A 27,068-nucleotide genomic window follows, 5' to 3' on the forward strand; every position below is an offset into this window, starting at 1 on the left:
AATATCTAAGATCTATATATTTTAAATTTAATACACCATATATATTATCTGCTAATATTTTAATATAAGGCACTACTTTAGATTCTAGTTCTTTATTGGCGTTTTCTACCCATATTGTATTGTAAACAACATCGGCATTTATTATATGCGGATATCCTTTAATAATAATAGAATCAGTTAAATTTGTTACAGATACTTTAATCATATCATTTGTTACATTAGCGAATAAAGCTTCAGCGGCTGCATTAGTAAAAAACAGTATTATAATTGATTTATGCGTAACTTTATTATAATCTGTATTTTTTTTCTCTGCAACTAAAATACCCGTGTTAAAGTCTTCTATTTTTTCTATTATATCAGCTAATTTAACATTCTTTTTAATTAATTGCGATCTTACTAAACTTATAGTTATATACAAATTTGCTAAATTTTCATTATTTATATTTTTTTTATTTATTTGATTTAATACATCTGGATCATTAATTTTTACATTGCGTATATTAACAGTATCTATATAATTAGATAAATTATCTTCTATTATTTTATTTATTATATCGTTTTTAATATCGCTATTATGGTATTCTTCTAAAAGCGGCGCTATATATATATTAGCTCCAGTGAGAATTCCTTTTGGAAACATAATTCTATTATGTGTTTTTTCATCTTCTATTATAGTATTATCTGCTTGTTTTTTTGGCGCGTCAAGACTATTTTGCACCATTGTTCTAGATTGATTTGACGCCGCTATCATTCCTACTGCTGTTCCTGGGCGTTCAATAGCATCTATATATTTAAAATATATATCTTCAGTAATAGCTTTTATTTTATCTTTATTTATTTTGCCAAGCATATTTGGCGAAAACGAAAACAGTAAATACATAATAACCACTCTAAGTTTGCTTTTAACAATAAAATCATCTTTAACATGATTAATTTCGTTAATATAAACATTATTAATTTTATTTATACAATCAGCCGCTATAAGGAAATTAGCTTCAGCATTTTCTAGCGAAAATTTTGCATCTAAATCTATTCTATGTTCTATAGAAAACGGCACAGATATTTTCATATAATAACCTGAATCTATTAAGCCGCCTTTGCTAAGCAGAATTATATTTTCTTTTAAATCTTCTACTAGTGGTTTAAATAATGCCCAATTATCTTTAGCATAATCTAGCAATTTTTCGCTGCCAGTGTCCAGATGAAAATAAGCATTATAAATCTTTTCTATTGGCATTTTAATAAATTTGCTAAAAATATTAGGTGACATTATTTTATTTACTGCTAAGCCATCATGACCATAACATAAACTAGAATGATACACTGTTGCAATATAGTCACCATATACAACATGGCCGTGATTATTTAAAATATAAATAGATAAAGCATTCATTAAATCTCTTCTTATTGTACCAGCACTTGCTGTACCATTAATTCGCTGCACTAATGCCATTATTCTAATAATAGTAGTTATAATAACAGATAAAACTGGTACACCCATAGTATAATTTCCACCAGAATAACAAGAATCTAAATCTAAATTATTTTTCTTTGTATGCCGCGATGGACGCCCAAATTGATAATCAATAGGGCCTCCTTTATAAATTGGCGGGCCATTATCTGTACCTAATTTTAATGCTGTTTTAACTACATTACCATCGATTGCTAAGCCACATCTAATTAAATTATTATGTCTAAAATTTTCTATACCATTTATAGTATGTCGGAAATTTTCATCTGCAGGTTTAAGCATACTAAATATATTTTTTCTTAATGTTTTATAAGCTGTTTCATTATAATTAGCAACAATTTCACCAGCATAAAATCTTTTATTCTGTTCTTTAATTTCTTCTTCTTTAATTCTTATATTAGCATTAATAAAATCATAAGCTACTTGATTAAGTGAAATATCTTTCATTGATAAAGTAAAATCAGTATTACATAAATATCTCATAAACAAAGTATTAAGAGAATGCATTATTTTTAATGTTCTTTTTGCTCCTACGCACTCTAAAGTTGCTCTAAATAAAGAATTATTAGACATACATCCTATAGTATCATTATCTAGTACACCACTAATCATATAACCATTTTTAAATACAACTAATTTTTCTTCTTCAGTATAATTCATTACTTCTTCTAGTTTTTTATCATAAAATGAAGACGCTTTAGTATAATAAAGACCATAAGGTAAAAACAAAGATACAACTTGTCGTCCAGTGAATATTCTATTAGGTGTTATAACTTTATCCATTAATTCTATATATTTTTTCTGATATATACCCGGTATAGAGCAAATTAACCAATTTAATTTATCTATACTAATATTAGTATCTTGCGTTAATAAAGACGCACCAATTAGTGAATTACAATCAATACCTAGTTGCACATCGCCGTTTTTTACAGTAGTAATTATATTTTGGGTTTTCATTAACATAGATAATTCTGCTTGGCCGTTCATATTACGCGGCGCTATTACTGAACTTTCGTCGCCATCAAAATCACCATCTTTTAATTTTTTATATTCAGAGGATTTAATACATAAAGAATCTCCAAGTGTATTAAATTCATTTGATATTTTATATGCAGATACATTATAAGGCATTAGTGTTGGAGCTCTACCTACTATAACTAAATCGCCGCCACATATATTACGTTTTATAATATCACCAATTTGCGGCACGTAAGTTTTATTTACTTCATCGCAGTATAATTTACTATTATCAGAAGATCTTATAATATATTCTGCTCCAGGAAATTTCGCGCCATTAATATATAGCGAGTTTAATCTAATCATGTTAAATTCATTATATACTTCTATTGTATATAGATTTTTCATTAAATTTTCTGGTAGTTTTACATATCCAAATTTAAGTGTATTGTCGCATGTAGCGACTAATCTACCTATATTATGTATTCTTTTAGCTAAAATACCACCTCTAACGGGGCCATCTTTACCTGATATATTTGCTATACCACCTTCAGTGGATTTTCTATCAATAAAAGATATTATACTTTTAATAGTGTCATTTTTAGCATAATCCGGCCCAATATTAACTTTACCATTAACTATAGAATATATTAAATACAGTACAGCATCTTGATTTTTTTTTATTTCTTCTGTTAATTCTTGCGTTGGAGATAATTTAAAATCTTTGCCACATTCAGCTGTATATTTTAGCAGCAGATTATAAGCAGTTGTAATTTCATTAGGCTCTGGTTTATTAGTAATAACAGATATAGAGTCTAGCCGCATTGGAATACCACTAATAAGCGTTAAAGTATTGCACAATTTTTTAGGCTCGGGAGTATTTGGAAAATATTTTTTAAAATCATCTTCAGAAGTTCGCATTAAAGTTTGATATACCATATAAGGATATAAATCATATTTAGTATTATTATTTAGAACATATTTAAAGATCATAGGAAACATCTTATTATCTTCTGCAATTCTAATTGGAGTTCTGCAGTTAAAACAAACACCTTTTTCTTGCTTGGCAATTTCGTAAATATGAGTTAATAAATCTTTTTTCTTTTGGCTAAATACTGTAATTAACTATAGTATTAATTAACTTATTTACTTATTAGATTTTATTATAGTATTAATTAACTTATTTACTCATTAGATTTTATTACAGTATTAATTAACTTATTTACTCATTAGATTTTATTACAGTATTAATTAACTTATTTACTTATTAGATTTTATTACAGTATTAATTAACTTATTTACTTATTAGATTTTATTACAGTATTAATTAACTTATTTACTGCTTTATTATTTAAAGCAAATTATTTGATACGTTTTAGTATCAACTTTATTTTAAAAATTAGATATTTTATTTAATTAAAAAATAAATATATTATTGTTAAATTATATTATTAAAACATATTATTAAAATATATTATTGTTAATTTATATTATTAAAAACATATTATTAAAATAAACTTTATATCTATGAATTTTTTTTCTAGAAAAAAATGTAAAAAATATTAAATATTATAATTTATTTATCTGTTAAAACTACTAATTAAATTATTTTTTTTCTTTATTATAATTTTAGCGCAAATATAAAATATTATTAATTTATTTTATCTATTAAAATAACACTAATTTAATTATTTTTTTTTGTTTAAATTTAAGTGAAAATATTTTTTAGCAAAAAAAAAATAATAATAATTAATATAAATTAATTACGTGATTCTATTTAACACTTATATTACGCTATATTTTATTAACTAATAAACATATTTCCAAATAAATTACTAGCTTTATCACTCTTTATATTTCATTATTATCTTTTATTTTTTATCTGTAATTATTCTTTTTATATGTCCACCAATTTATTATAATTAAATATAAATTGATGGAAGCATTAGTTTTATCCCGTAATGTGTTATTATAATTACATAATTATTTGTTTAATATATATGTAATTATTTTTAATTATAAAAATAAAATTCAAATTTATATAATTATTAATTTTAACAGTATAAATTTGATTATATAAATATTATATAAAAAAAAATAAATAATTAAATTATGTCATATACAAATGAAGAAGATATTAATATTACTGTATCTGATATTGATTTAGATGCTGAAAATTTAGTTGAAGATAATAATTTATTATTAATGCTATCTCCTCCTCCATCAGTTGCTCCTAATTCTCAAGAAGAAACAGAAGAAGAAACAGAAAAAAATTAAAAATAATTATGTTTCTTTTTCTTATAGTAAAAGTAAAACACAATAAATTATATATATAATAAATTTAAAACTAATACTAAGCTATTATTATTTTTTTTTCTATATAACAAAATAAAACAATGGATATATTATATACAATATTAGTATTAACAGTATTAGCTATTGTTATTTTTATTATAGTTTATTATATTTATCACAATAATATTATTACTGATGTTAATTTAATACCCGAATTTATTAGACCTAAATTGAATATTACTGGTTACTGCGGCGAAGAGCCTAACAAGCGTGGATTAAACTGCTATAATGATTTATGGAAAATACATGGTTCTTGTAAATTGCAAGATATGACTTTACATTATGGATCTCCGAATTTTACTTGGAGTCAACAGAAAGAATGGTTAGATAATCAGACATTAACAAAAATAAAATTAGATATGGCGGATCCTATTAATTGCACTCAAAAAAGAATTTATCATGACTAGAAAAAAATATATAAATATTTTACATTATATTTTTTTTTATTTATTTAAATTAAAATATATTTTTAAATTTTTTTAATGTAATTATTATATATATGTTTAAATTAATACATTTTTTAATTTTTTTTTACTAAACAGTGATTAATTAAAAATAATAATATTATATATTTTTTTTTGTTGTTTAAATTAATCTATTTTTAAACTTTTTACTGCATTATTAATACATACTATAATATCAGTTATAAATTCATTATCTTCATAACTTTCGCTATTTATAATTTTTACAAATTTTTCAATTGTGTTTATAAGTGTTTTTATTTTATCCATTAAACTTTTTTTATTATTACTTAGTTGAATATTTAAGTCATTAATTTTTGAGCAAATAGTTAAGTTATTATTTTCTAGTTTACCAGCGTCTAACAAATAATTTTTAAAAGCTATATCTTCACTTAATTGTTCTACTAATGAATTTATATCTATACTTAATTCTTGATATATATATATAGCTAAATTTATCAATATAATTTTAATTTTAATTGGATTTGAATAATTATCTTTTTCGATATTATGTTTTTTTAAATTTTTAAGCATATTTACCATATAACTTATATAATTAATATGTGTATTTTTTAATGCATCAAACATATTATCATAATTTATATATACATTAATAAAATCTTTATTTAAATAATTATTATCTTTGTCAACATCTAATATATTTATTTTTTTATGTGATTTATAATTTGATTCAATTTTGGTTTTTATATTTTTGTCTATAACACATAATATATAATAAAATAGATAATTAGTATCTATATATGTTTTTAAACATAATTCATTATTATCTGGATCTTTAATTTTATTTTGTAAGTCACATACAAAATTATTTATTTCTATCCATAAAGTTGGAGTACTGCATTTATATACATGATAGTATTTTTGTGGTCCGCAAACATCTAAACCATTAGTTTCTTTTAAATCTTTAATTTTTTCATTACGATACCTACTTGCTATTAATAAATTATTACAATTAGATATACATTCTGTACCTTTTCTTACTAAAGCATAATAATCATTATTTTCAAACTTACTCATTCTTTTTTTAATTTTATTAAATATATAATTCAAATAAAATAACAAGCAGATAAATTTGAAATTATATTATTATATTTAAAATATACTATTATTAATTATATTTTAAAAAATATCAAATAATGACTGATTACGTTGAAAACCAAATTAATATTAATATTTTATCTAATCAATGTAAAAATAATGTTAATGATTATAAAGCAAAACTTTTAAATTTTCTAAGTTTATATTCATTTCCATATATTGAAGATAAAATAAATACTAATAATGTTGTCTATCAATATCTTCAGTCTAATAATAATATTAATATTAGTGAATTTTGTGAAAAACTAGTAAAAACTAATCATATTAAATATATATCATCTGATTTAGATGATGAAAAAAATAGACACTTATTTTTAGCAGGTGTAGCATTTTTCGTAGACAAATTAAATAATTTAACTAATGTTTTTAATAATATAATTAAAACTAGAGATGATATAAAAAAATATGAAGATATTATAAATATACTTTCAACTAAACAAATAAAATCAATTAATTTGTTTAAATCTGATATATTTAGTAGTATTAATACTTTAATGGGTTTCTTGGAATAATTTATATAAAAATTTTATTATAATATTTATTTTTTTTCTATAGAGATGTTTATCAATTTGATTTTACTATTTTGCTAGTAATTATAGATATGTTTTTTTAACATAAGCTAATAGTAGTAACTGCACATTAGTTTTAATTCAGCACTGTTATTTTTACACTCTATTATTATCTTGCACATAATTTTCACTTTGTATTTAAAATCTATTTCTAAATGTTAAAACCACCTAGTCAAACTAGCGGGACTAATAGAAGTAGTAATAAAACTAGTGAAACTAGTAGCAGAAATAGTAGAATAAGTAATAGTAGAAATAAAAACAAAAATGGTTTAATAATAGATTTGCTAAAAGAAGAATATGATTCTTCTGATGATGAAAACAAAGATCTCCCAGATTTAAGCGATGAATATATTTTGCCTGATAAATTTAAAAGACTTGTATCTGATTTTAATCATAATGCGGCTATTAAAAGACACAACAATATAGTAGAAAAAAATGAGAAAAAAAATCTTGTTAGTGAAAATGATTTTTCTAGCTTTACTATACTTAACTGCGGTGTACTAAATAAGCCTGGCTTTACAGAAAAAAATTTATTTCTTTTACCAAATGAAAATAGTTTTACTTATGTTGATCGTAATACCATAATAATTAGTAATGGCTGGAAACAAAAAGTAATACCTATAAGTGATAATGTTATTAAACGCGTTATTTTTAAAGGAATAATCTGTAATTTGTATTATGAAAATGGAGCAAGAATACCAGATATTAGCACTATAAATCCTGGCAATCTTGAGACAATACAATTAAGACTACAAGAACATATTTCAAAATATATAGCTAATAAGAAAAAAGCTTCTTTTATTGTTGATAAAGAAAAAAAAAGCTCAAAATTAAATAATAATTTAAATCATTTTGTATTTAAATCAGAAAATTTAAATTCATCTTTTTCTTCTAATTTGATTTCTAAAGTTATTGACGAAGTTGATGAAGAATGTAAAAGAAATGATAACATTTTTGATAATATTAAAATGTGATTTAAAATTCTTGTTGATTTGATCTTTTTATATTATATGTATATAGAATTTATATTTAGCCAATTTTTAGCTGGTTTTTACTTATTTTAGTTAGTTACAGTATCTTAATGTATATAGAATTTATATTTAGCCGATTTTTAGCTGGTTTTTACTTATTTTAGTTAGTTTCAGTATCTTAATGTATATAGAATTTATATTTAGCCGATTTTTAGCTGGTTTTTACTTATTTTAGTTAGTTTCAGTATCTTAATGTATATAGAATTTATATTTAGCCGATTTTTTAAGCATTATTAAGTAAAGCACAATAACATTCTAATTCTCCTTCTTTAGTATAATAATATTCTTCATTACATTTTATACATTTAATAGCATCCTTAAAAAATGTATAAGATTCATTGTTAATTACTGTTTTTAAATATTCACTATAACATCAACACATTTCTTGATTATCTTTTCTATTTAATATTATATATTCTAAGCACTTATTGCACTTTTTTTGTAGTACTTCAAAATTCATTTTATATATATATATTTTAATTATCAAATAAAAGTCAAATATTTATAAAGTGTTGTTGATTATAAATTTGATTTTGATATTATTATATTTAAAATACTAATATATATATATATATTTATATTAAAAAATTTAAAATGTCTAACAACCGAAATTATAATGATATGCGTGAAGCAGCTATAAAAGCAGCTATGAAAGAAGAAGAAGAAAAAGAAGAAAGAATGCGTGCGCAATGGAGAAAACAGCAACAAGAAAAAGAAGAAAGTGATAGACTTAAAGCAGAATATGAAAGAGTACACAGAATATTAAATAATCAAAACAATTATAATAATTATTAAGAAGATATAAAAAAAATAAGTTCTATTATATATCTTATAACTTTTAAAATTAATAAACATTAAATTATTTATCTTATAATATAATATTAATTAATAAAAAAAATATAAATATAATAACTATTTAATATTTATTATATTTATTTTTTTTTATATATTATATATAATAATTATTTATTTATTCACTGTATAGAATATTAATATTTCTAAATTATTATTTATTACTTTATAATAAATAATATTTATTTTTTTTCTGCTAATTTATTTTTAGAAAAAAAAAAATAATAATATATAAATATAAATAGGAGAGAAGAGAGATAGATTCTGTGAAGTTATAAATTAAACTTAACACACAAATAAGAAATGTAATCACATTTTTCTCTCACTAGTTTATATATTATTATTTTTTTTTGTTTTTTTAATTGTGATGTGATTAATTTCTTACGCCCATTAATTTCACTATTATTATTTATAATATAAGTAAAATTAATGGAAGTATTTAGTTTTATACTTTCAATCTTTTATTTATTTTTTTTTTCAATTATAATATTATTTAAATATCTATAATTGTTTATATATTTAAAAATTATTCAAATTTATCAAAAATACATTTTACTCATTGTTTGTTAATAATATTTTAAGCATTAACTTAGTTGCAGCTAAGTCAGTACTCGAATAATAATATTATAATTATAAAGTTTTACGAAATTTCTTTAAACGTGTAGACAAAGTAGCTTTTAGTTTATTCTTTTTACTATTTAATTTACTTTGAATGCGCGTAGTAATTTTGCTTAAAACAATATAAAGTTTTTCTAAAAGTTCAATAGATTTTTCAATGTAGATTATTATTGTATTAATGTTATTCATATTTATTTTTTTTTGTTAATAAATTATATTTGTATAATTTTATATACAGAAAAAAAATATTTTTTTTCTATTAATTCATTTTGAAATATTAAGTAATTAAAAAATGGATAGTTTGCCTGATTTTAGTGAAAAAGAGCAAATTAAAATAATTAACACAATAAATAATATAATAAAATCAATAGAAAAATATTTAGAATATAATATAAATAATCCATACTACAAAATAGAATTTACTTTTGTAGAAGAAAAAGATAATTTTGACTTATCTAATTTTAGTTTATCATATATTTTATATGAATTAAAAGAAAATTTAATAAAATACAAAAAAACAAATAAATATAAATATTTTCTTAACTCATTAACTATATTTATATATCTTAATGAAAATCTCGATAATGAAAATTTACGTCTATTATCTAAAGTATTATATAAATATACATATATTCTGCTAAATATAATATTATTTAGAGCAATTATAATTAATAATCATATAATATCAAAAGAATATATAGATTTATTACATGCAAATATTAAAAATATAAATAATTATGAAACTGCTAATGAATTTCTTATATATATTAATTATTTAATAAAAATATTTACACCTGAATTATCAGATATATTTAATTTTATATGTGATTTAAATAATACATTAGAAAAAAATAAAAAATTAATTCTAGTTAAATTATTAAATAAAATACTATTATATGAGCTATTAATAAAAACTTTAATAACTTTAAACAAAGAAAAAAATAATATTAAAGTAGAACAATTAAATATTAAAATGATTGTTAAACTAGATTCTATATATAATTTTAAATTTGCTAATATAAATAATACTAATAAAAAAATAATATATCTTCTTGATAGTATAGATAAAATAACAACTAATATAATATCGTTTTATCAAGAAGAAAATATCGAATATTAATATATAATTTTTATATATTCTAGTTTAAAAATTAGCAATTTTTTATTTATAGCAGAAAATATTATAAATTAAATTTATTTATTATAATACAAAATAGTTTTTTTTAACAATAAAACTATTATTTTAAATAATATTTTTTTTTAATAGCAGTTAAAATAAAAAAAAAATAAATAAAATTTTATTTATTTTTTTTTTACTTTTTATTTTTTTTTACTTTTTTATTGTTTTTTATTTTTTTATTGTTTTTTACTTTTTATTAGTTTCTTACTTTTTTATAAGTTTTTATTACAATAGCAAGTTTATCACGATAAGCATTAGTTTCAAAAGGTTTAATCATTTTTTTAGATTCTTCACATTCTCTATTATTATCACTCCTAGTAGTAATTTCTTTACGCATATCTGTTATAGTAAAACCATAATTAGTTTTTTTCATTTTTCTATTAAAAACATTACTTATATGTTGTACAATTGTATAACAGAAATTTTTATTTATTCTTATTAAATACCAGTAAATATCGATTATATTTTTATCTTTAAGAATATTATCGGTACACGATACTATTATATTTTCTGATGTTTTTATATTAGTTTCTAAATAATCAACATAAATATGTCTAACAAGAATTGATAGTTTATTTTCTTGATTATTATAAGCTATAATAATTAATAGTTTATTTTTATTAAGAGGATTATAATAATTAACAAATTCATTAATTTCGTAAGCTATAAATCCAAAAATATTTTGTATAATCGTATCAGAGACAGTACAATAATCAGTTTTAGAATAACGTTCTATATATGAATTTTGTCGTAATCTCTGACTTATAGAATCCGATTTTATTGTAGATTTATATATTATTTTTTCTTTGTTATCAACTGTTTTTACTTTAAGAGTATATATATCATCAAGATCCATTTTTTTTTTTCAATTTGCATACAATTTAATATTATAAATATTAAATTCAAATAAGTAAATATATTTACAAATTTTTAAGTTATTTTCTAAAGTTTTTCTGCAGATTATAAAAAATTAAATTAAATTAAATAATAGATAATATTAATAAATAATAATACTACAAATATCTTTTTCAAAATCTATAATTAAAACACATTTATTATATTCAATATTTTTTATTTTATTTTTTTTATAAATTTTAATAAGTAATTTTAAATAGTTTTTAATATAATCATCGTTATTTAAAATAAATATATTATCTTCATTATTATTATTATTATAAATAATATTTTGTAAAGAGTTATTAACTTCAATTATATTTTTAAGTAATTGTTTAATAGTAATATTAGTAGTGTAATGTTTATCTAAATTATTTTTATTGTTTTTAAATTTCTTTAATTTATTATTTTTTTTTATTTTATTAAAATTAAATTTTTCGCTATGTGTTATAATATTAAATATTGGTTTATTTTTAATTTCTTGTATTATAGATTTCTCTTTAAACAATGATATTTCATATATATAATCTTTACAGTCTTTTTTATTAATATTATTTATTATTTTACCATTTAATTGATTACAAGAATTACATTTAATAAATATATTATTATTATTATTTAAACAATATATTATTCCTTTACAACAATCTATTATTAATTTATAATCAGTTATATGAGTAGTATTAATTTTAAGATTAAATCTTTGTTCAATATATTTTATTATATTTTTTTTATTTATGAATTTATTGAATTGTATAATATTTTCAGTATTATTATTATTACAATTATTATTATAAAATTCTTTTATAGTAGAAATTTCTATTAAATTATTTTCAAATTCTTTTAATTTATTACAATATAAATCTAAATCAAATACAAATTCAGTATTATAATTAATAATCATAGAAGATTTATCATTACTTTCTGTAGATAAATGATCGCATTTATTTGTAAAAGATATTATTATAATTTTTATTTTATAATTATTATCCATTTTTTTTTTATAAGAATAGTTCTTTAATATATATATAACTAAAATAAAATAAATAAATATCTTTTTTATCAGCTAAATAAAAAATCACCACCAAAATACAAGTAATAAAAACTTTAATATAATATATATTTTTTTTTCTTAATAGAAATTATATTATAATTAAATATAAATAAATGAGCACTAATATTAATTACAAAAATATAAAAATTCTTATTAGAAATAATGCTATTAATAGCAGCAATGAAATTAAAGGTATATCTGATCATCATTTAACAAATTTAATATCTTATATTATAATTAATTTAAACACTGTATCGCGCTATCAAGAAGATAATGATATAATATTTGCAATAGTTAAAAAAGTATTTCCTACAGCTAATACTAATTTTAAATCATTTAATATAACTATAGCGAAAAAAAATAAAAAAACTAATGAATTTAAATTTATTATATTAATATCAGTAGTATTAAAATCTAATGAAAATGAAGACAATAAATCTATTATTAATTTTTATAATCTTTTTGTAAATACATTATATAGTAGATTAGAGCAAAAAATACGAAAAATAACAGCTGCTTCTAATACTAATAGTTTTTATTTATCATGTGATAATGAAGCATCTAAAAAGAGATATAAAGAAAAACAAAATATTTTAAAAAATAAACTTAATTTATATAATAATGTATTAAATATAGTTAAAAGCTATAAAATATAAATTTAATCTGCTTAAAATTTCTATAAAATAATAATTTTATTTATTTGATTTTTTGCGTTAAAATTATTAATAAGTTATATTTCACTAGACAAAAAATGAACAATAAAGAATTATTAAAAAATATAACTGATATTACATTTAAAAAATTAATAAAAAATTATGAAGATGTTATAAATAGTTTTAAATTTAGCAGATTATATTATATATATGAAATAAGTTTTATTGGAATATTTATTTCTATATTATTAAATTTATATTGTATATATTATTATAAAAAAATAAAAAAAAAATACAATAAATAAAATATAATTTATTTTATCTTTTTGTTATTTGATTTTAGTAATTATTATATATATAAAATAATATACTCCAATTTATTAATCTTATTAATAATATTTATTTCAGTAAATAAAATAATGTCACATTTTATAATTTTTGGCTAAATAATCGTATTTATTAGTTTTTTACTGCGGAGTTACTTAATAGAAAAAAAATAAAAACTTTTAAATATTTATCTTTTTGATTTTAAATAATTAGTTTATAAAAATACAAACATAATATTATAATATATTATATTATAATATAATAATATAATATATTTAAAATGATTATTTTTAATACAGATAAACCGCTAACAACAATACAAAATAAATATAATCATTCGTATGTTAATTTTACAATAGAAATTTTAACTAAAGCTCAAGAAATAATTAATGATAACAGCATAATAGCTATTATTATTATTATTGAAATTATATTAATTATATTATTATTAATTGTATGTTATAGTGTTTGGTAAAAAACAAAAATAATAAATTTTAATATATATTATATTATTTAGATAAATTAAATATAAAAAAAAATATATATATATATTTTTTTTCTGCTAGAATTTATATATATATTTTATTTTGATTATATTGTTTAAATATTTAAACACTGAAATATTTAAATGTTTAAATATTTTATATCAGATTATATAACTAAAAATAATTAGTAAAACTGTATTTGAAATGAATAAATTTTTATTAATATTAATAGTAATAATTTCTATAATTTCTGCTTTTGTATTTAATTTAATTTGCTCAATTGTTTATATAGCGATAAAGATGATAGAAACAGAAAAAAAATTATTAACGAGATTTATATTATATATTCTATATATATTAAAAAGTAAAATAGTTTTTATACTTTTAATAATATCTCTTATACTATTATTAAATAATAGTAATGAAATAATTGTTATAATTATCGCAATTATATATTTTATATTAGTATTTATTATATATTATTATATTAATAAAAATACAGAATTTTATTATATGTTATTACTTCCATTTATAATAAATAATAAATTAAATTAACAAAAAAAACATATATATATTTTTTTTCTGCTAAAGTTTATATTTATATATATATTCTGTTTTGATTTTACTACTAAATATTTAAATAAATAATAATATCAAAAAATACCTCAATATTTTAATATTTTAAATTAAATCAGCAATGAATTTAACAACTACATTAGCACCAAAAGCTGTTGGTAAAACCGCAGTAGAAATAGATAAAGATTTATTAATATTATTAATAATAATTTCTCTAGTTTCTGCTTTTGTAATTAATTTAGTTTTCTCAATTGCTTATATTGTAATAGTAGAATACAAACAGAAAAGAAACTCATTAATAAGATTTATATCATATATCGTATATATATTAAAAAGCAAAATAGTTTTTATACTTTTAATAATATCTCTTATAGGATTATTAGTGGCAGCATTTTGTATTAAACTATATGATACTGTTTATCCAGGACAACATTTTCAATATCCTTATTATTACGCTCCTTCAAATTTGTACGCAGGAGTAATTATATTATTTGCAGGTATAGGTATACTTATATTTGTTTTAATGTTAGTAATCTTAATTAGAATAAATATAATATTATATAATTGTATATATAAAAACAATAAAAATAATGATTCCGGGTATGAAAGTGGTAGTATATCATCATGTGTTTAAATACTATATAATAATATATACTTCTGTTTGATTTTTCTATTTATATTTATTAATAGAAAATATATTAAAATGCCTTATTACGATGTTAATGTTCTTTTTGAGTATCTAGATATAAATAATATAACATTAATAGGTAATGGTAAAAGTAATGCTGCTTTTGAATATATAATAAATAAATACATTAAAGAAGAAGTAAAAAAATTAGATCCTAATAATTGGGGAATTTTTTCAGTAATTATATTAATATTATTAATAAGTACTATTATATTAACAATAACAGCTGCATTTATAATTAGATATATTATAAAATGGTATTATAATTATAAAGAAAAATATCTAAATAAAGAAAAATATTTAAATAAAGAAAAAATAATTTTACTAGGAATGAAAAAAAATTCTACCAAGACTACTATTAAAAGTAAAGTAACTATAGTGTAAAAAAAAAATATATAAAAAAAAAAATAAATATTAAATATTTATTTTTTTATAATAGTTTTATAAACAATAAAATAAGAAAAAAAATATTTATTAACCTAAATTAATATAATATTTGCTGTGTTATAATAATATATAATAATAAATTTAATTTGTTTGTTTCTATTATCTGCAAGTTATTATATTTATTATATAATTTTTTTTTCTTAGCAAATTTATTATTAAAATAAAAATTAATATTATTTACTTTTTTCTGTTTATTTTTCTTTTTATTACATATCAAATCAAAATCATATAATGAATTAGATTCTATTATATCATTAATTTTATAACAATTATAAGTGTATTTATTTTTTTTATTTTTTAGCATTTTTTAATTTTTTTTTATATATATATAATTATTATTATTACGTGATTATTTTATATAGAAGTAATTAAATCAAAATAGATAAGATATAATAAAAAAAAAATATAATAAATTCAATTATTATTTTTTATTTATAATCTAACAAAAAAAAATACAATTAAATATTTTTCGCTAAATTAATTTTAGCAGAAAAAAATATTTATTTATTTTAGTTGTTTATATATTTTTTATGATAATTTTCTTAAATATTCTATAATTATGTCTTTTATCATTAGTCTTTCACGATTATAAGTATTTTTATTAATATTTATTTTTGTTAAAATTAAAGTACTTATAATATTAAATAAACTCATATCATTAGGTCTTTTTTTTTTAATACCTTTAATAATATTATTATAAAATTTAATATTATTACGCTCTTCTTCAAACAATACTAGTGGTGTTAAATTTAATTTTATAATATTATGTAAATCAATATATTTGTTATCTTTTAAACATTTTTCATATATATTATTAAAAGACGATTTATGATAATCTTCTTTATTAAAAGCAGTTATTAGTATTATTGGAGATGTTTTTAATCTTAATTTATTAAATTTTATTATTTCTATTAATATATATATTATACTTTTAAATTCATTTGATTTACCAGATTGGAAATCATTAATTAAAATTTCTAAAGTAAAATTATCATCTTTAATATTATTTTTTTGTGTATTAATATCATTTAAATCAAAAATCCATTCTTTATAAATATATATATAATAATTATTAAATATATTTTCTATAATATTAAATAATATAACAAGATCGTCTTTATCACCGAAATCTATATAGTCAAGATTTATATTAATATTAAAATTTTCTTTACTAATAAATCCTAATTTATATACGAAAGATTTATAATCTTTTAATTCATTACAATATGAAGAACAATTATCAATATTTAATCTTCCACCAAATTCATGAATATAATTAGTATTATTATTCATATTTATAATTAAATTTAATATAATCAAATTTAATAGATAGTAAAAAAATATATATATTATAATTTTACTTAAATAAATATTAATTTAGACTATCACATATTATATTTTTCACAAAATTAACTAATTCTGTTTTTTCATAAAATTTACTATAATTACTTAAACACATAATATTTACAATAATACTAAATAATGTAAAATCTTCATTATTGAATTTATTATTAAAATGTAAAATATTATTTGCTTTATTATTTATAGAATAATTACCTATTTCTATAAAATCATAATTTTTATTTACTTTGCAGAAATTATCGCAGAAATAATAATCATTTTCATCATCGCCTTCATTTTTCACAAAATAATCAACAATATTAATTTTTATATTTATACCTGCTAAAAAGGTATTTCTATTTAAATTATAAAAAATTTGTTTTACATTAGAATTTTCATCTAATATATCATCATTAATTATTATTTTATAATAATTGTTATTGTTTGTACTATCTGAAATATAATTATCTCCTAGTTTAATTTTTATAATAAATAAATTATAATTATTATTAATATCAGTTATTATTTTTTTTCTTAATAAATTAATATCTATTTTATTTAACATATAATAATTTAAACATTTATTAAATTCTTCGATATTATTGCATTTTATATTATTATAATAATTTTCAATATTATTAGTATCTTCTTTTTTAGGATGTATAAATAATAAATAAAGATAATTTTTATTATTATTATCTATATAACTTAAGTTATTGCAATCATATAAATTATATTTAAAATTAATATTCATTTTTTATTAATTTATATAAATAATCAAATAAATTATATATATTTTTATTTAATCGCAGAAAAAATTAAATTAAAATAAAATTAATAACAGTTAACTAATAATTAATTTCTATAAAAATATTGTATTTTTTTGCTTAATTATAAGATATAAAACATGTTTATTTATTTGAATTTAGGGTTTTATTTATTTAAAAAATAAAGCTCTTAACAATAAGAATATTAAACTTAATTGTTTTAATTTCTTATTAAGAAATCAGAAAATGCAAAGTAAAGAAAATCTTTTAAATGAAAATCAACAAAAATTTTTCAACAAAATAAAAGAAATTGTTAGTGAAGAGATTATGAAAACTGAAACTGAAAAAATGATAGAAGAAAATTCAATAATTATTAATGTAGATAGTAAAGATAATAATGATTTAGATAAAAAAATACACAAGCATTCAAATTTTAAAGAATTAATTAACATAATTCTAACTAAAATATTATTATTTTATTTATCAGATGATAATTATCCTAATTGCAATTTAAATTGTATACATTCTATTTTTCCATTAAGACGTAATAATGGAAAAGGTGAAAAAAAAGAAATTTCTTGTATAAGATTAAAATTTTATATTCCTGATGATGAATGTGAAAATAATTCAACTGGACAATATTTTTATAATTTTAATATAGAATTGGGCGAAACTGAAAATAATAAATATTTAAATAATTATGAAAACTTTATAATGTATCTGAATAATAATATAGAAAATCTTTTAAATTATATAAAAGGAAATAATTATAAATGCGATTTGAATGATATATCTGGCAAATTAGAAAAACTTAAAAATAGTAATATTATCTCTAATTTAAAATATATAATTAAAGAGTTAAGGCATAAATTATTAAAAATAAATAACAAAAATAAATAACAAAAAATAAATAACAAAAAAAAAAATAACAAAAAAAAATAACAAAAAAAAAATAACAAAAAAAAATATATATATATTAATAATTTTAATATTTTAAATAATTAATTCACTTAAAATATTAAAATTATTAATATATATATATTTTTTTGTTTATAAGAAATTTATTTTAAAATTAAAAATATTATTTATATTTTTTATATTATCTTATAATTAAATAATAATAATAAATATATAATTTATTATTTTATAAACAAAAATTTATATATGATTTTCTTCAAAACATAATATATATTCTTTTTTATTTGTATCATAATATAATTTTTTTTCTATTTTGTCATAAAAATCATTATTAATATTTATAATATTTTTGCTGCAAGATAATAAATGTTTAACATTATCATAATCAATATCACAATATTTACATTTTTTATATTTTATTTCATTATTAATAATTTTTTTTATTTTATTATTATGATAGTCGCAATAACAACTAAGAGATTTTAAAATTTTACATTTATCACATATTTCATAAATATTTTTTAAAGATTTATACATTATTATTTATTAATAATATTTAAAATAATTAATATTTTTTATATTTAATTTTAAATATCAAAAATATATTCTATTTATTTACTTTATTAAAATCAGAATAAAAATACTATATAATAATTTATTTTATTAAATTACTACATAATCAATATAAAAAATATTTTATAAATAAGAAATAGAATTAAATATAATAAAGACAAATAATATAGATATTTTATATATTGCTTAAATAAATAATAAAAGCGTTTATTTAACTTTAACTTATTACATATATATTAATTATTGTTAATATTACTATAAAATATTTAATTAATTATAAAAAAAAATTATTAGAAGTTCTATTTTTCATTTATAATAACAAAGTATAATCTATTTTATATATTATTTAATAAAAATTATTAATTAGAAGTAAATTTATTATTTTTTTTTATAAATAAATTTTTTTAATTTTATTTAAATAATAATTATAATTTGAGTTAAGTGTTTAATTACTTAGCTATAAAGAATGTATTTTATAATAAATATTATAAACATAAATTAAATGTATTTTAATTACACATCTTAGTGATAATTGTTATAATATATATACAATGAATATACTAAAATTAGCAAAGAATTTCACGCTAAAAATTTATTACCAGAATTTTATTATTTTTTTAATAAATATTCATTTTAAGCTAACATTATTAAAAAACAATAAAAAAAAATAATTAAATTGAAGTAAATTTAGTATTTATTTATATATCATCTTTTTTATGTTTTACTTACAATAATTATAATATAAAATTAAGTGTTTTTAATAATACTTGCTATTCTCATTTATAAGTTGAAAATGAATATACACGAATCAGCTATAATGTTTTTAGACAAAAACAATTTACTAACTGTTCTTGTCTCTGGAAAGAAAGACTACTTATTAGAATACTTGGAAGTACTAAAAAAAGAAGATAAAGATGCTGCAGATGATATATCTTGTGTTTTAAATATTCTTATTCAAAAACATGAAGAAATGATAGAAAATATACCTGATAAAAAATTACTGATAAAATATATCGATATGTTACAAGAGAAAAATAACTGCGATGGAGCTTATCAATGCGGACCAAGAATACCTCAAGTAGTAATGCCAAATGAACCAGATATAGTAGTATGTAATCATGTTTATAATATGATTAAAAATAACATTGAAGCGTTTAATTTCTATTCTAAAATAATTATTCCTTTTTATTTGTCTATAATAAATGACGCTAAAGAAACTTTAAAAACTATTTTATATAATTATTATCTTATAGAAAATTAAAGAATAAATCATTATTATAAAAAAATTATATAGAGTAATAAATTATAATAATTAATTTAAATTATATTTAATAAAATTTAAATAATTTAAGTTAATAATTATAATTTATTACTCTATATAATTTTTTTTTCTCTCTCTTCTTTTTTGCTTTATTTTCTCTTCAATTAAAGTAAAATTAATAAATTCTGCTAGCTAAATAGCAAACTATAATCAATTATTTTATTTTGCTAATAACTAATATATAAAATTATTCTGTTAATAATTAATATATAATTAATTATAGCTGCTAATAACTAATATATAATTAATTATAGCCGCTAATAACTAATATATAATTAATTATAGCCGCTAATAACTAATATATAATTAATTATTTTGCTAATAACTATATATAATTAATTATAACTGCTAATAACTAATATATAATTAATTAATATTTTATTAAAACTATTAAAAAAAGAAAGTAATATTGATTTATCTGCATATAGTAAATTTAAAAGCTATATAAAAGTATTAGAATTTATAATTTTAATAAGTTTATATTTAAATATATATAAATAAAAAATCAGTATAATATAATATTACACGAGTAGTGGAATAGTAGATATTTTTTCTGCTAACCACTACGTATAATTTGAAAATAAATTTGCTATTTTTTTATAAATACATGTTTTTAAATTTGATTTAGGTAATTATAATATAAATTAAGTGTTTAACTATACTTAGCGTTAAAGAAAAATGGATGTTGAAACTAAATATAATGAAGCCAGAGTGTTATATAATGGAATTCATTTTATAGCAATCAAACCTCATATTATTTGGGCAAAATGTGAAGCATGTGAAAATTATTATGGAGATAATGCTGTTTTAAAATGTGAACCAAAAGATAGAATGTATGATTATTTAATCTTTCAATGCGAAAATGCGCGATATAATATAGATAGTGATCAAAAATTCGATAAATTTATACGTTCATTTACAACATTTATAAATGATATAAATGAATTTTCATCTTACTTGGACTGACCCACTAAAACCCAAAAAACTTACATAGCGTAGTAAACTATAGTAATTAAATCATATTATTTAAATTTAATTTAAATAATATAATTTAATTATCATAGTTTACTACTCTATGTATTTTTTTTCACTGCTTAGAAACCGCAAAAAGAAGCAATAAAAAAAAATATTTAGTAATAACATAAAATGTAATTTTATAATTAATTATGTCTCCACTCTAAATTACTCTATTATCTAGTAAGTAACTAACTAATATAACAAATATATAATCTAACTGCTAAAAACAAATATATAAATTAAATACTTAACTAAATTATTTTACTTACTAAGTAAAATAAATATATAACTAATTATTCCAACTGCTAAAAACAAATATATATAATTAATTATTTCGCCTTACTATAACAAATATTATAATTAATTAAATATTTATCTGCTAAGAACTAATATATAATTAATTAAATACTTAATCTGCTAAGAACTAATATATAATTAATTATTTCACCTCACTATAACAAACATTATAATTAAATACTTAATCTACTAAGAACTAATTATAACAAATATATAAATTAAATATTTAGCAGCTATAACAAATATATATAATTAATTATTTTAACCGCTAAGATCAAATAATGATAACACTAATGTAATGTTATTACTGTATATCTTTTTTCTACTTTTTCTATAGATATATAAATTAAATATTTACCAATTATTCAAACACTGCTATTATCACTGAATACAAGGTTAATATAAAAATAATCATCTTGCTACTTAAATATAATTGTTTTGAATTTATTTTTACTAAATAAAAATAATTAAAATGGAAATTATAAAATATATTTTAGTAGAAGATCCAAAAGAAACTATAAATGATTATTGTTACTGTAATGAAAATCATTTAATGACAAATACTTGTGTGATCGACAATAATAAATATAATTTAAAATTCTATATTGGTTTAAATGATAAAAACAATAATAATGAATTTGCTTTTGTATCTGATTTTAATACAAAAAATAAAAAAAATGCAGAAACAATTGAAAATAATGCAAAAGAAGTAATAAAATTATCATTTACAGATTATAATAACGATGATCTAAATAAAATTAAAAAAGATATTATAAATCAATTTAATAATAGCGGATTTTTCTTATATGTAATACCTGAAGATTATAATACTGGAAAATGTGTAAATATAGATAATTTTAATAAAACTGTTATTCAAGAAGCAATACAAAAAATAAATAATGAATTAGTTGACTTAGGTTTAACTATTAAATTATATAAATATGTATCTTCTTATTCGACTATAAATAATATAAATCTTAATAAATTAGAATATATAACTTTAGGTGAAGATAAAATTGCAGAAGTATTAGTTACTGATAATTATAGTCCTTTTAAAAATAACTTAGGAGTTTTAATTGAAAAATTAATCGAAAAATGGTCTATAATTAATTTATTAGAAAAGAAATATAATATACCTACATCATTTACCTTTAGTACTAATTGCGATTGTATGTATCTTAAAAAGCTTGGATTTCACACAGATTATGAAACTAAAGAAAATATATTAAAATATTACAAATGTAAAAATCTATTACAACAATTAGTTAATATAATTTAAATATATTATTCAATATTATATATAATTATTTTTTTTTCTGCAAAATTAATTAAACTTTATAGCCCCGCCGTATAACTAATATATAACTACTTTATTCTACAATTACAATAAAAATTTAAATCACCACTATTATAATTAAATTATTTCGCCCTACTATAAACAAACATTATATAATTAATTATTTTAGCTGCTAAGAACAAATATATAAATTAAATTATTTTAGCCGCTAAATAACTAATATATAAGCAAATATATAAATTAAATTATTTCGCCCTACTATAAACAAATATTATATAAATTAAATTATTTTAGCTGCTAAGAACAAATAATATATAAATTAAATTATTTTGGCCGTTAAAAACAAATATTATATAAATTAAATCATCTTATCTGCTAAAAACAAATAATATATAAATTAATTATTCCGCCGCTAAGAACAAATAATATATAAATTAAATATTTTAGCCGCTAAAAACAAATATATAAGCAAATATATAAATTAAATTATCTTATCTGCTAATACAAATATATAATTAATTATAATTATTTAGTAGCTACAACAGCTATAACAAATATATAAATTAAATATTTTAGCCGCTAAAAACAAATATATAAGCAAATATATAAATTAAATTATCTTATCTGCTAATACAAATATATAATTAATTATAATTATTTAGTAGCTACAACAGCTATAACAAATATATAAATTAAATATTTTAGCCGCTAAAAACAAATATATAAGCAAATATATAAATTAAATTATCTTATCTGCTAATACAAATATATAATTAATTATAATTATTTAGTAGCTACAACAGCTATAACAAATATATAAATTAATTATTCTGCTATTATAAGCAAATAATATATAAATTAAATTATTTTCTCTGCTAAGATCAAATATATAATTAAATACTTTATCTCCGCTAAATACAAATATAGCAAATATATAATTAAATACTTATCTATTGAGAACTAATATATAATTAATAATTTCACCGCTAAAAACTAATATACAATTAATAATTTCGCCGCTAAGAACTAATATAATAAATCAAATATTTAGCCGCTATAATTAAATTATTTTTTTATCTGCTAAATATTTAGCAGTTATAACTAACTAATATATAAATTAAATATCTAGCCGCTATAAACAAATATATAATTAATTGTTTCACCGCTAAGAGTAAATATATATTTAAATATATAAATTAAATAAGCAGCTATAACAAATATATAATTAAATATTTAGCAGCTATAACAAATATTATATTTTAAATACTTTAGCCGCTATAACAAATATATAATTAAATACTTTATCTGCTATAACAAATATATATTTAAATATTTAGCCGCTATATTTAAATATTTAGCCGCTATAACAAATATATATTTAAATACTTTATCTGCTATAACAAATATATATTTAAATATTTAGCAGCTATAACAAATATATATTTAAATACTTTATCTGCTATAACAAATATATATTTAAATATTTAGCCGCTATATTTAAATATTTAGCCGCTATATTTAAATATTTAGCCGCTATAACAAATATATAATTAAATACTTTATCTGCTATAACAAATATATATTTAAATATTTAGCCGCTATATTTAAATATTTAGCCGCTATATTTAAATATTTAGCCGCTATAACAAATATATAATTAAATACTTTATCTGCTATAACAAATATATATTTAAATATTTAGCCGCTATATTTAAATATTTAGCCGCTATAACAAATATATATTTAAATATTTAGCCGCTATAATTAAATTATTTTTTTATCTGCTAAATATTTAGCAGTTATAACTAACAAATATATAAATTAAATATTTAGCCGCTAACAAATATACATTTAAATATTTAGCCGCTATAATTAAATACTTTATCTCCACTAATACAAATATATATAATTAATTGTTTGCCGCTATAATTAAATACTTATTTGCTAATACAAATATATATAATTAATTATTTAGCGGCTATAATTAAATACTTTATCTCCACTAATACAAATATATATAATTAAATATTTAGCAGCTATAATACAAATATATAATTAAATATATTAATTAATTATTTAGCAGTTATAACAAGTATATATAATTAAATACTTTATCTACTAATACAAATATATAATTAATTATTTAGTGGCTATAACAAATATATAATTAAATATTTAGCAGCTATAACAAATATATAATTAAATACTTTATCTGCTAATATAAATATATATATAATTAAATACTTTATCTGCTAATACAGATATATATAATTAATTTTTGCCGCTAAAAACAAATATATATAATTAAATATTTAGTAGCTATAACAAATATATAATTAAATACTTTATCTGCTAATACAGATATATATAATTAAATATATAATTAAATATTTAGCCGCTAATAACAAATATATAATTAATTATTTAGCAGTTATAACCAATATATAATTAAATATATAATTAATTGTTTACCGCTAAAAAAAAATATATAATTAAATATTTAGCCGCTAATAACAAATATATAATTAATTATTTTAACGGCTAACAAATATATAATTAATTATATAATTAAATACTTTATCTGCTAATACAAATATATATAATTAGTTATTTAGCAGTTATAACAAATATATATAATTAAATACTTTATCTGCTAATATAAATATATAATTAAATACTTTATCTCTGCTAAATACAAATATATATAATTAAATATATAATTAATTATTTAGCATCTATAACAAATATATAATTAATTATATAATTAAATACTTTATCTGCTAATACAAATATATATAATTAGTTATTTAGCAGTTATAACAAATATATATAATTAAATACTTTATCTACTAATATAAATATATAATTAAATACTTTATCTCTGCTAAATACAAATATATATAATTAAATATATAATTAATTATTTAGCATCTATAACAAATATAAAATTAATTATTTAGCAGCTAACAAATATATATAAAATTAAATACTTTATTCGCTAATACAAATATATATAATTAAATATATAATTAATTATTTAGCAGCTATAATAAATATATAATTAATTATTTAGCAGCTAACAAATATATATATATAATTAAATACTTTATCTGCCTAATACAAATATATAATTAAATATTTAGCGGCTAACAAATATATAATTAAATACTTATCTGCCTAATACAAATATATAATTAAATATTTAGCAGTTATAACAAGTATATATAATTAAATATTTAGCAGCTATAACAAATATATAATTAATTTTTTACCGTCAAAAACAAATATATATAATTAATTATTTACTGGCTATAACAAATATATAATTAAATATTTAGCAGTTATAACAAATATATAATTAAATATTTAGCGGCTATAACAGATATATATAATTAAATATTTAGCAGTTATAACAAGTATATATAATTAAATACTTTATCTACTAATATAAATATATAATTAAATATTTAGCAGTTATAACAAATATATAATTAAATATTTAGCTGCTATAACAGATATATATAATTAAATATTTAGCAGTTATAACAAGTATATATAATTAAATACTTTTGCCTAATACAAATATATAATTAATTATTTAGCGGCTAACAAATATATAATTAAATACTTTATCTGCTAATACAAATATATATAATTAAATATTTAGCAGTTATAACAAATATATATAATTAAATATTTAGCAGTTATAACAAATATATAATTAATTATTTAGCGGCTAACAAATATATAATAAATACTTTATCTGCTAATATAAATATATAATTAATTATTTTTCT

The 27,068-nt window shown here is 17.3% G+C and overlaps 2 protein-coding genes across 13 annotated transcripts in view; one reads left to right on the forward strand and one right to left on the reverse strand.

Moving 5' to 3' along the window:
• Positions 1–20,348, forward strand: part of LOC149876384 (uncharacterized) — a 264,010-nt gene extending 243,662 nt beyond the window's left edge. For 2 of the 3 annotated variants that reach the window (XM_090075446.1, XM_090075445.1), the window contains one exon: positions 20,167–20,348. In XM_090075446.1, coding sequence (XP_089931572.1) covers positions 20,167–20,251 — 85 coding nt within the window. In that variant the 3' untranslated portion in view covers positions 20,252–20,348. Of the gene's footprint in view, positions 1–4,598; positions 4,911–20,166 lie in introns of those variants that run through there. The other variant, XM_090075449.1, reaches the window with a different exon arrangement.
• LOC149876386 (uncharacterized) overlaps positions 1–27,068 on the reverse strand; it is a 195,896-nt gene that overhangs the window by 54,211 nt on the left and 114,617 nt on the right. For 6 of the 10 annotated variants that reach the window (XM_090075427.1, XM_090075428.1, XM_090075425.1 and 3 more), the window contains one exon: positions 23,115–23,185. Coding sequence is in view for 3 of the 10 variants with exons in the window: in XM_090075423.1 (XP_089931549.1) it covers positions 23,124–23,185 (62 nt within the window). In the remaining 7 variants the exon portion in view is untranslated. The remainder of the gene's footprint in view (positions 1–23,114; positions 23,186–27,068) is intronic. The other 4 variants (XM_090075423.1, XM_090075421.1, XM_090075424.1 and 1 more) reach the window with 1 other exon arrangement.

Source organism: Hydra viridissima, unplaced genomic scaffold, assembly GCF_058129835.1.
Source record: "Hydra viridissima isolate aposymbiotic clone 2 unplaced genomic scaffold, HvirCarnegie_v1 scaffold_21, whole genome shotgun sequence".
NCBI classification, from domain to species: domain Eukaryota; kingdom Metazoa; phylum Cnidaria; class Hydrozoa; order Anthoathecata; family Hydridae; genus Hydra; species Hydra viridissima.